Source organism: Aplidium turbinatum, chromosome 5, assembly GCF_918807975.1.
Source record: "Aplidium turbinatum chromosome 5, kaAplTurb1.1, whole genome shotgun sequence".
Classification (NCBI taxonomy): domain Eukaryota; kingdom Metazoa; phylum Chordata; class Ascidiacea; order Aplousobranchia; family Polyclinidae; genus Aplidium; species Aplidium turbinatum.
In genome coordinates this window covers 36,635,291-36,647,512 of record NC_137476.1, presented here as the reverse complement: position 1 = coordinate 36,647,512, position 12,222 = coordinate 36,635,291, and the positions used below count along the sequence as shown (strand labels likewise).

At 36.9% G+C, this 12,222-nt stretch overlaps 1 protein-coding gene across 1 annotated transcript in view; it reads right to left on the bottom strand.

The window, feature by feature from the left end:
* Positions 1 to 12,222, bottom strand: part of LOC145770565 (parathyroid hormone 2 receptor-like) — a 42,791-nt gene that overhangs the window by 10,866 nt on the left and 19,703 nt on the right. Inside the window, exons 3-6 of the mRNA XM_082582251.1 lie at positions 5,997 to 6,111; positions 4,191 to 4,313; positions 1,586 to 1,719; positions 191 to 285 (exon numbers count right to left, since the gene is read on the bottom strand). Coding sequence (XP_082438377.1) covers positions 191 to 285; positions 1,586 to 1,719; positions 4,191 to 4,313; positions 5,997 to 6,111 — 467 coding nt within the window. The remainder of the gene's footprint in view (positions 1 to 190; positions 286 to 1,585; positions 1,720 to 4,190; positions 4,314 to 5,996; positions 6,112 to 12,222) is intronic.

The window sequence follows — 12,222 nt, the reverse complement described above, 5'->3', positions numbered from 1 at the left end:
TCAACCTCCTTAACTAACAGGAGATATTATTCATTAATATTCAACGAAATCAAATTATGTCTCCTAGTTACGGCCGATTGTAAAGAAGGAAATATACTTTTGATGTGTATTTGTTATGATTTTCTAGCGGTACTGGTTGTTAGTCCTCACAGAAATACAAGAGAGTTGGAAAGAAATAGAGCAAACTTACTTGAAGTAGGCGAGAATGGCCATCGCTATAATCAACGCCGCCAGCGAGGAAGAATAACCAACGGTGTACAGCGCTATCAATCTTGTTGTCTTTGGCTGAAATTGTTGAATATACGTCATAAACTTAGTTGGAAAGACATCATTTATTAAACAAAGTGTGGCTCAACGCTGTTGTGACTCAAACCTGCATGCTCACATTAAATGTGTTAAAGGTTATTGGATATTCCAATGTCAACAACTCATGGACAAAGGCTGCAATACTGTATGTTTATTAAATATTTGTTTGCACTCAGACAAATGAGACGAAACATCACTATGACACATTCCAACTGCCCAGCGGTAAATACCCGAGCAAGCACAACTCGTTCTTTGACATGGAACAAGTTTGTAAACATTACATCAATTTTAAAAGGATGGATTTTTCTGGTGGGGTCACAATCTGATAGGAGCTGGCATGTTGCCATAGGTTTTCAGATATATTTTGTTATAGGTATTGAAACAAAGATTCATCTTCAGCAATTGTTTCATCTCAAGGGCAGAAAAAAATGCTGTAAAGCTACACTGTTCATATTTGTTTTGCAACAGTACATACAATTATATATTATGCATATTATATTATGCTAAATGCCGTGTGGTTGCTTGGTTTCATCTGTTTATGTATATACAATTGGTCATTGATTGGTTGAATTTCGTAGTCTATGTATTGTATACCGTAATTAATATACTCTCTGCTTATTCACTATAAAGACAACCAACAATCATGTTCAGCTGAAACGTGCTTGAGATGAGCATGCATGAACATTACTACCTTCCAATAATAATAAATGAAATCGCACAGTAAACATATTTTGTGTAACTAAAACAAAATGATAAAGAAAACATATCAAAACTGGTTACTAGTTGACTAAAAACAACAGAGTGTTTTACCATGTTCTGATCATCGGATGATCATTATCAGAACTTCTGATGATCCTATTGACGTGAAACAGGCTGTTCAGGTTTTTAGTGAACTAGTAGCTAATTCTGATGTGATTCGCTCTGCTTGGTTTTTTGCTTGGCATTGAGCACTTTTTGTAGAATTTATAAGATTTATTGTTTTAAAAAAAATGTATATTGAGACAATATAAATTTCTCGGCCGTGTAATAATAATAAGAAAGCAAAAATTGGAGCATCTCTTTATAACTGGTAAATTTTTTGGAAAGCGAGCCCCTGGCAGACAAAAACAAACTCATCTGAAACAATTTAACGACAAGGCAGAAACAATCATTCATTCAACATATCAGAGCTCTAGTACTTGGTCTGATTATTCGTTGAGGCCGTCGGTGCTTGGTTCAGGCAAAGTAATTGAAGAAGAAGAATGTCATCGTTTGGGGGACATAAAGTATTAAAACTTACATCTCCGTTTTTGATGGCTTCAACAATATCTTCTTCGTATGGATACCTGCAACCACTGTAGTCCGCCCATATCTGGGTGCTGTTCTTAACCGTAGCCCAAGTTCCATCTTTGTTGCAAAAACGAAGGGCTTTTCCTAATAGGTCAAGTAAAAGGGAAGCTAAATTAAAACCAGCAAGGATCAAAGTAATATGTTGAACTTATAAGTTTGCCATGGAACACGTTTTACTTCAAAATAAGTTTTGACGTTGCAAACAAGATTTTTTCAACTGGCTGCAATAAAATAAAGTTGCCCCCCCTCCCCCGGAAACACCACATATTTGCTTTCCTTATGGACATCAACAAATCATTGGGTGTTGACTGTTTTGTCTGAATCAACCAACTGGACGTGACAAATAAGACGAACATTTGTTTATGAGCCTAAAGAGGCATTTCAGCTTTATGAGACTACTTTGCATTGTTTTTGGTTAAGCGCCTAATCTCAAGCAATTGTGAGTTGCACTCAGCATTATAAAATAGTAACAAAAAAATTCCCGTGCAACTGTTTATCTTATAACAATATGTGTCTGAGATGTATTGTTATAACAACATGTGAAAGTAGCCTACAGTGTTTGTTGGTTCAAGTTCAAAACTCAGTGTGGAGATTCTGGCACGATACGGATTGTGTGTGGAATGGAATGTGCAATCAACAAACAGTGCTTAGCCTTTTGAATAAGATACAATGCAACGTTTGCAGATCTTGAATTAACGGAAAAAGACTAAAACAGTTATATCAATCTCGTGACTGTTCCGCTTTCATCTGTTAAACCATGGCCAAACCCGAAGTAAACTTTCCTTTTAAGCTGTCCTGCTTCAAAATAGTAAAAAACGACTAGCCAGGGAATAAGACTTTTTTACATTGGCCCAACGTCCGCAAACGTTGCGCAAGTGTTAAATAAGGTTGGTTTGCCGGCTGGCCGGTGAATTGCCAGACTGTAAACATCATCAGTCAGTCAGTCCATTCCACTATGCAAGAAGGGAATAGCGCGTTTTCCAAAAAGCAATGAAATTGTTTGTCATCAAACATCGCTCATACGCCATCATCATCATCATCATCATCCATTCGGGCGTACCAGAACACCATGAATTTAGTTTGTTTAAACAACCCTGTCCCTCATCCAAATGTTTATATTGACTAACAATCAGAAATTTACAATCACAATTTAAACTTCTAAACAAAGTGATATGAAGCATGTCATACAACACTAATGAATGATCATGCCACTTAATAGCATTCCATAGTACAACGAATCACAATGACACGACGGGGGCCGGGCGAACGCCGAACATGCGGAAATCTTGCGTATGCCAAACTGTCGGTCTTTGAATTGGTGGCCGATCACACCATACCTCTTGGGTGTGGATGGTTAACTCACTCAACTATGACAATGATTAAGACAAACCGTTTCTATGAAGGAAAGTAATAGACGAAGAACAAAAAGTTGCCAAGACGTTTTGTTGTTCTTTGGTATTTCACCAACACACCAGTGTTGCCGCTTGAAATTTTCCTCCAATAATTCTACAAGGTTTTGAACTTAGGTCCCTCGGTCAAAATGTGGTCGCCACTACGCCCCGAACTAATACTGAATGACACACATGACGTGAGCAGATACCATGACAACACTGTACGCTCTCAAGCGAATCTTACGTCTTTGCCAGTAAATATCTCCTCAAGGACCTCAGTTTGATTGAGCAAAATCCAATCACGAAAACAATTAGAATAACCATTCAAAGAGGTGTTGGAAGCACCATGCAAGGGCTGCCAGATACCAAACTCGGTGCAATGCCGTGAGATATCCTCTGTCCGTTAACAACCAAAGAAACATACTTAAAATCAAGTTTTCTAAGTGCCAAACAATGAATTGGTAGTTGAATGTCTTAAGGGGGCTTGAAAGGGACAACATCAAGTTTTATGTAACAAGAAAAGGAACAATAGAATTAGTTACTACTTTATTTTATGAAGAATTGATTGGTGTTTTTTTGTTTTTTTTTGGTGTGATATTTTTTTTTTTGGTGTGATATTGGTGTGATACAACTTGAAAGTTGCGAGAAGAATGTTGCTTATAGCTCGAAGCTGCAGACTTTGGTATTGTGATCGGAAACTACCCAACAGAAAGTGTAATGTAGTTTTTTTTTAGGCAAACAAATTTTCTATTTTGGTCGCTTTTTGATATCCGATTAATTTCCTTTGTTCTTCCGAAGTTTCAACATAGGAGATTTTTATGGTAGGCTATGCGTAACTATATTCATAACCACAGTATAGTCGACGAGTTATTGATTATAACAGACATGACACAATGCTATAATCCGTAATAGCTCAGTTAAATTGTTAAATGGTAAACATTCTTGTAGGGTGTAGCAGAGTTAAACTAAGCTGATGTTTGAAACTTAAAATGACAAAAGACCATATAAGCAACAATTGTACAAAATATAATATACAGCTTTGGTAGAAAGACACTTTTTTGTATACCACAGACAGATAATTGCTAGTAAGTTGATGGGATTGAATAACATAATTCATAAACAATACATAATATACACATACAGTCTGAAAATGGTATTACGAACCAGTGTGGTCAAAATCTACGATGTACTCTGGACAGTTGATGACGACGTTTTCGCCTGGGGCACTGTGGGGCCAACAGGCAAGATTATCCCACTCGCCTTTGCAATACGTCTCATAGTAATTACCTAAAAAAACAAAATTCCTGGTTACGTCAATGCAGCATGACCGCAATCACAACACTGTCAAACTAGCTGGCCTGAAACTTAAAAAAATAGGATTTTTTACGTTTTTGTGACTACTTGATATGATAAGTATTAATCTGCTGATTTTATCACACATTGAAGATCATGAAACCGCATCGCAAACGCGTTTCGTTCACACCTATATCTGAACGGAACTGTAGAAGGTGGAGAAAGAAAACAAAGCATTGAAGCTTTGATCTGCATGACAACAAAATAATATACAGTATATTTCTTGATGGTGTGCACAATCAGCTTGAACACTTTATTACCAGGCATAAATTTTAACAGATTTTAAACTAAAAGGAAAAAAAAGTTGCCAAACGGTGTGTGCAAACCTACAGCACTCTCCGATCGCTCATCAGCTTGAAGACCTTCCAAACAAATTGACAGCACCCAACATTGTGTGCAATTTTTCCTGTATCGGTTGTAAACACATTCCATTGGGAAGGGACTCGAAATCCAACGCACTGACGGCTAACTGGAGCGTAAGCGTTTTGTTCATGAGTAAAAAATGTTAATGGGAGAAACTCTAACGAACCCAACTGAACCCTCGTATAGTTTTCTTCCGTAAAGGACCATTTGCACTACGCCAAACTAAAACGGCGGCTCCTTCAATTCATTTATTTTACTTCATCGCGATCGTGCAAACCCAAGCCCAGTAATTTTACAGAACAAGCAAAAAAAGATGTTTTTGTTTAGTCTAACAGGAAATGTTATCGTCAAATGTAGGCTTACCCGGTACACCGTTCTTTGTAGCCAAACTAAGTTAAATCAATTCGTCAAAAGGAAACTAAGTTTGTAGGAAATGTTCTAACTGTATTGTAATTAGGTTTGAAAAGCAGCATAAATAAAAAAAATTATTGAGATTATTCAATATTATGAAAAGAAATGTTTTAGAACAAATTGAAGTGGTAAAAAACTATCAAGTGAAAAAGTTGTGTTTTTCTTAAGCTTTAACAAAAGATCATAAACAGACATAACTCAGCAACAACACTACATTTAACATTATAAAAACAAAAAACAAAAAGCGAACGTTTTCGGCTAGTCATATAGCCCTTTTCAAGCCTATAAGAAAATACATTATTAAAAGAAATGCTAAAGAATCATATAGTATCACAGCAAAAATATGGTCAAAGCTAAACATTTGAGAAACTGCCTCGCTCACACAAAATGATAACTGAAAATTACACAGCACAACGGGTCAAGTATTTCAGAGGTAAAATTAATTGATTGTTCAGATCAAGGACTCAGGCTCTGAACAATCAATTAATTTTACCTCTGAAATACTTGACCCGTTGTGCTGTGTAATTTTCAGTTATCATTTTGTGTGAGCGAGGCAGTTTCTCAAATGTTTAGCTTTGACCATATTTTTGCTGTGATACTATATGATTCTTTAGCATTTCTTTTAATAATGTATTTTCTTATAGGCTTGAAAAGGGCTATATGACTAGCCGAAAACGTTCGCTTTTTGTTTTTTGTTTTTATAATGTTAAATGTAGTGTTGTTGCTGAGTTATGTCTGTTTATGGTTTAAAAGAGTTACCTCTCTACCCAAATTGTATTAACAAAAGATGCTTTTGAAGCAATTTACATATTATTGTGATGCTTATTATGTGCAAAAACTTACCATCCTCATCCTTTGGAGGGAGGTCATGAATAAGATGCTGCGAGCAAGTCTTTTTTGTCTCCTGCAGCGTCTTCATCATCTCTTGTATCGTTGTGATGCCGTCATCCACCATGGCCTATTGCGTAATAATCGTTGTGTATAAAAAAATAATCAACTCACAAATTGAATTTCATTACTTTCTAGATTCTAGAAGTTACGACCTGAAACTGATTGGAAAATTTTTGAATCACGTCAAGCAAGCAATGACATTTGTTAAAGATATCTCACACTGTTCAAAAGCCTTGAGGATTTCTTCGAATACAGGAAGTTATTCTAAAAACTACCTATTAATCCGATTCGTCTGCGAGCAAACAAGCCACAAGCTTAAAACACTGATCTGAAAAATCCTAGTCAACTTAAAACCACTTAGCAAATTGGTCTTTACACTTATTAGCCCTATAAGCAGTGTCTGAAAAGCAACATTGGCAAAAACGGTCAGAGAAAGGGTGCTTGTCTTTAGCCCGGACAATTCAAAGTCAACAACTAAAAAGAGACCAAAAAATCTAGCTTCAATACTAATACCAAAGTAACCTCGAAGAAGGGGGATAGCTAAAAGATAGCGTCTCAAAAATATCTCAAAGCCTATATTTACCAATTTAAAGTGTGACACATCAGACACGTTAAAAGCTTAACAGACATCAAAGATGGTGCGATATGGAAACCATCAACATGAAACTCTTTTGATATTTCACTTTTGCCCTTATAACTTACACGTGATGTGAAATGAATGGCTTTAAAACCTGAGCTAACCAATAACAGCATGTATTATCATACAACGTCTCAAGATGATGCATCGATGTAAAACATATTTTTGTTAGTTATTATTGAGTCCTGACCAAACTGGACAAGAGTATAGTTGTGCATATTTCATTTCTTGATGTGAAATATTTATTATTTCTTACGTATTTAATATTAGTCAAAACAATTATTCCTAGCAGTTTCGTATACTTGTGGAGACTTTTGACGCAAGTCCGGTTACCGAGATTGACGGAGTGAAGTTTCCGATAGTTACAATGTTGTTGCTGGGGAATTGTTTCATTTATTAGGTGCTGCTGAATGGAAAGCAGTTCTGAAATGCGTTGCTCAAGCGCACACCCCGAGAGTCAAACCAACGCCTCATGATCTTGGGTCGAGCACGTAACTGCTGAGCTAATGGGGTGGACAACTGGTGCTCAATATCTGTACAGTGCATTATTATAACAAAATCAGATACAAAATATCTTTAAAAAATCTAAAACAGTAAACTTCAGCCAAAAAAACAAGAATAACAAACTTGTACAACTTTTACTTTATATTATTAACGTCTCTTTGTGCTGTTTTCAGTTTATATTGTGAGCTACAAGCCTACAACGCTTGACGTTCCACTGAGGACAAGAACAACACAGAACAAACCGAGCTTGAGACTGGAAGAGTAAAGAAGCTAGAAGTGGTTGTCTCATCGTCACAAAAAAGTCTGAAAAATTTTAGCGATGACAGCAGTTTACACAGACAAAGAGAAAACAAATCAATTTGTGGCGTTGTCTGAATGTTTCACTACGTTGTAACAATGCAACAGGAATCACAATCATTGTTGACAAAACTTGTTCAGGAAGTCACTGCCAGTGTATGGCCACTCACAACAGTATTCTAATAGCATTGGATACACCAAAATCTAACTGCCACTTTTTTGAATCTTGATTCAGTCTCCGATAAGCTTTCCAACCTTTTCATGATGTTCATAAAACATGGGGAGTTTTGTTGAACCATCAAAATTAAACACGCTCAATTAATTCAATACCACATTAAATAAAATTCATTGCATGGATTCAACCACAGATGTGAAGACATTTCATGACATCAATTGGTTGCAACAGGTTGATAGCTGATGCTTCATGTCAGATTAATGACAACTTATACTTTCATCAAATCTATATACTTTCTCGACTAAAAGTTTCTTCGAATAAAAGCTTGTTGTATTTGTTTTATCAGTGAAACGTTTATATCCTTACAATTCAATAATTCCATTCTCTGATCGGATGTTCAAGTTGGACTGATGTATTTTCGCACAAAAGTTGGTGGCTTGTCGACATGACAAGCAAAGTGGAAAATCACTAGTTTTTTTACATTATCTGCAGACGTTGCATCAAAAAAACTGATTTACTGTCTGAGAAAGTGATGTTTTTAAATAGCCCTGTCGCTACAAACAACCATACGTTTTACTAACCATACTTTTAGAAACTATAGTTACTATACTTTTTAGTTTGGAAAAACGCTTTTTGTCGGAAGGTGTAAATTAAAGCTGTCTAAGTGCGACTGTGTCTGGCGGCTGCTTCCTCACAATTGTTGACAAGTTTGACAAAACGCCGCTGGCTTTCATCCAAACCTTTTTTCTGGCAGTGAAGTGGCAGTGAAGTCATCGCCATCTTTTTCGACAGCGTTCCCGATCGTAGCGCCGTAGTGGGCCTCAAACTGTTTTAAAGTCAATTTAGTGCAGTTGTTTTTATTTCTGACCATTACACCAAAAACAATACACGTCATTGCGTCAACATAGCCAAGGTCGAGAAAAAAGTAGAAGCGACAAAGCGCTCACGTTAAAACGTGCTTGTGACCAAAGTAAGTTGTTAAGTTGAAAGGATTTGGTATGGTCGCAACACCTTCAGAAAAAGTTAAAATAAAAAGGGAAATAAAAAAAAATTTAAGAAAATAATTATTCCAAGCTTCCTACATTCGCTTAACCTCAGTATTGTTAACAGAAAAGTGAAGTTTCTACAGATAAATCTAATCACTTATGTCTTGATAAGAGCTTGCTGCCAGCATTATATTGCCATTCAAAGCCAGCCACCTCGTGTGAATCTAATCATCAACAAATGTTCACAAAACCAAAGACCGAAGCCGTTTGATAACTTCACCAACTAAATACAACGTTGCCTACAAACCTGTATCTTGTCTGGCTACAATTGAATCGTTTTCTAACAATGCTTTTAGTATACTGAATTTATGATATGAATAAGCGTAAAAACACTGCATTTTCAGCTATTTTGATGAACGAAAATTAACATGAACTGTGTCTAATTTCGCCAATTGTTGTGCTAATGGTACGCCAAAATTTGTTATTGTAATTTTACCGCTATATCTCATATTGGACCTTCAAAAATGCAAGACACAAAGTGGTTAAGTACAGTACAGTAGGTTTGGGGGTGAAAGATTCTCGGAATCATTGCTATATGTAGCAACAAGCAGACACACAGTTATTCAATAAGTTATCAAGTTATTGTTTACAAACCGACCGTAGAATAACCTACTTTTTGTAAAAATCACCCCATCACAGTAAGAAATTGTGAAAAAAATTTATGGTCAGTGGCTGCACAATCCTGTCGTGACAGGGTTTGAACAGTTCAGTGGTAAACAGGTGCCTGCGCACTTCAGCTTAGTGGATCCTCTGCGTCATTATTTTGATGAGTTTGCACAGTGTGTCATATTAAAAAGTAGTTTCTGGCAAGAAACCAAAAATCAAATTAACCTGTCATCAAAACAACATCACACAATGTCTTCTCTACGTCAATTCATCATTTTTTGAGAAGAGTTCAGGAAACCGTCGAAGTATCAAATTTCTTGAGGAAAACAGAGATAATTTTACTGGAATTCGGGCTGTGGAGACAACACATTATTGCAGGCGAAGTGGGTGCAACCGGTGTGCCACTTCAATTGTTCTTGTCTCAACTGTCTGATCTAACAATGTCAAACTAACGTCACAATGCAAAAATTATTCTATCACAATTTCAAGGCCCATTTAATGGCATCCTTGCATGACGCCCAGCTTGGCATGAAAAGTCTTTTTGGTCCAAAAAATGAGTTTCTGTCATTCTTCAATCACAAAAAGACAGCTGCATCTGTAAGATATTATTAAAAAAACTTTAAAAAAACTTGATCCCCAATTCACAAGAATACGAATTTTATTGATGTCTTAGCAAATTGGTCCATCATGCTTTTGTCCTTGCAGCAGTGGATCGAGCTAGTCTGACCAGACGTTCCACCACTACCTGCATTTTGAAACGATCACAAATAAAGAACTTGTGACCAACCACCATGAACCCAGCTAGTGACACCAGAAAATGTACCAATCAAGTACCTGGTTTCTTTATTACTTTCTTGTTTGTTAGTCTTGTTTCAATTTCAGGTCGATCAATGACATAAAGTTTGAAAACAACACAGATAGTCTTCTATCTTGTGCAGTGGTGAATGTAAGCCGAAGAAATTACACGTTATGCATGTCACATGCAGCATGTGATACTAACACGTGGAAGGGATAAAAAACTTTTTCCGATGAGAAGTGGGAAATAACTAAACCCTTCCACCAGCATTATCAGACAAGGCTCATCCCATGTACAGAACGTTTGCTGTGACTAGATAGCCTGCCACGGAAGAGCAAGCGATGGAGGAAGTGTATAAAATTCTGTCGGCCCTAATAGCTCAGTTGGTTAGTGTGTGACTTCGTGAACGAAGAAGCTTTAAGATGAAGCGGCGCTGGTTCGACTCTTGATGTGAGCGCTTGAGCAACGCATTCTAGGGACTGTTATCCATTCAGCGGCACCTCATTGATGGAATAATTCCCACTTCACCAATCGGAAACTTTACTCTGTCCATCTCGGTAACCGGCCCTGCGTCAAAAGCCTCTTCAAGTATACGAAACTACCAACCTATCAAAGCTTTGATAAAGGATAAAGATTCAAAACCAACCAAATACAACTGCACATGAAATCTTTCCTCAAACAAAAGTTGCCGTTTTATTGCATCCTAACCAATAAGAAACTTGGAGATAATAATGACAAGAATAAGAAATTTGCGCTTTCATACAACGCTGTACCCATCGCAGATAAGCACTCTGGGTTTTAAAAAGCAGACTGTGTCAGCGTAGCCGAGTAGATTATCCTTAATACATTCTCTTGCTGAGTGCTAAGCAGGAATCTCATACATCATTCAAAACCCGCGTCATTTAACATTGATTCAACGTCTGCAGACGGATTTTGCTGTCTAGGATAAGATTCAATGCCATAATGATGATGATCATGGTATAAACAGCGAATAAATGCAGTGGAGCAGTTTCATTTAATTTTAAAAATTTGCAAAAGTTTTCCAAAAAGTGCAATAGCTGTCTTTGAAACCATGATACTTCAAAAGAGCTTTAATTATTAATATTTGTCTTTAGAACTGATTCCGTTGTGTTTCATTTCAGTCAAATGTAATCTGAAGCGATATTAAACCCGTTTAAAGATTCAAAGTATAAATAGGAAGTATGTAAGCCTAATCGGCTTGGATGTGACTAAGATAAGCCGAGTGCGACTATTTATTGATACAAATCAAACACGAGATACTTCACACCGATCAACAGCTGACATTGGAGCTTATCAACAAGCATCTGTTTCATCTAAACAACCTGGCTGATAAAACTGGTTTATTTTTTACATTTGCTCAACGTCTACAGACTTAGATTCAATGTAGAAAGCATCCATTTTGTTAGATAAGAAATCGCTGACTGTAGTTCATATACATTAAACGTTCAAAAACGTTGTGGTGACGAAAAAAGTCATAAAGCTTTGTTACTTTACCAAAAAAAGATTTGCAAGGCTAGGATGATAACAACCAGATCACTAAACTGAGAATGGCTTCTTCACGTGTGAATGTAGTGCTGAGGAATAGACCACATCATCAACGATTGCATCAGCTTCAAGCCATCTAATGGAGTGAAAGGTCTGCGTGTTTTGGATGATGAAAAAAACGACTGGCTGCTCTCTAGTAGCCTTTCAACTTAGTCCATGAATATCGTGAATCTGGGATGGTAAAAGGATAGACCCTCAGCTCCAGAGGCTCACATGATGACGACGACGACTATACTACAATGAAGAAATCTACTACTTGCAACTTGAACTGAAGTTGATATTAGAACATCTGAACAACAACAGGATCTGAAGCTGATATTGGAACACCACAGAGTGTAGTAAGCTACAAAAAGCTTCAGCTGCGCAACCATTGTACACCGTACATTAGCCTGGTTATCCTACGACCACCATTGCACAACCATTGTAGCCTACATACAAAGCCATGTTGCCTACTTATTTTTGACTATCGTGTATTAGTTACATCACAATGCTTGTTCCTGCTCTGACATCTACCCCAAGACTGCTTCGTTCCAACGATAGAAAGATATAAC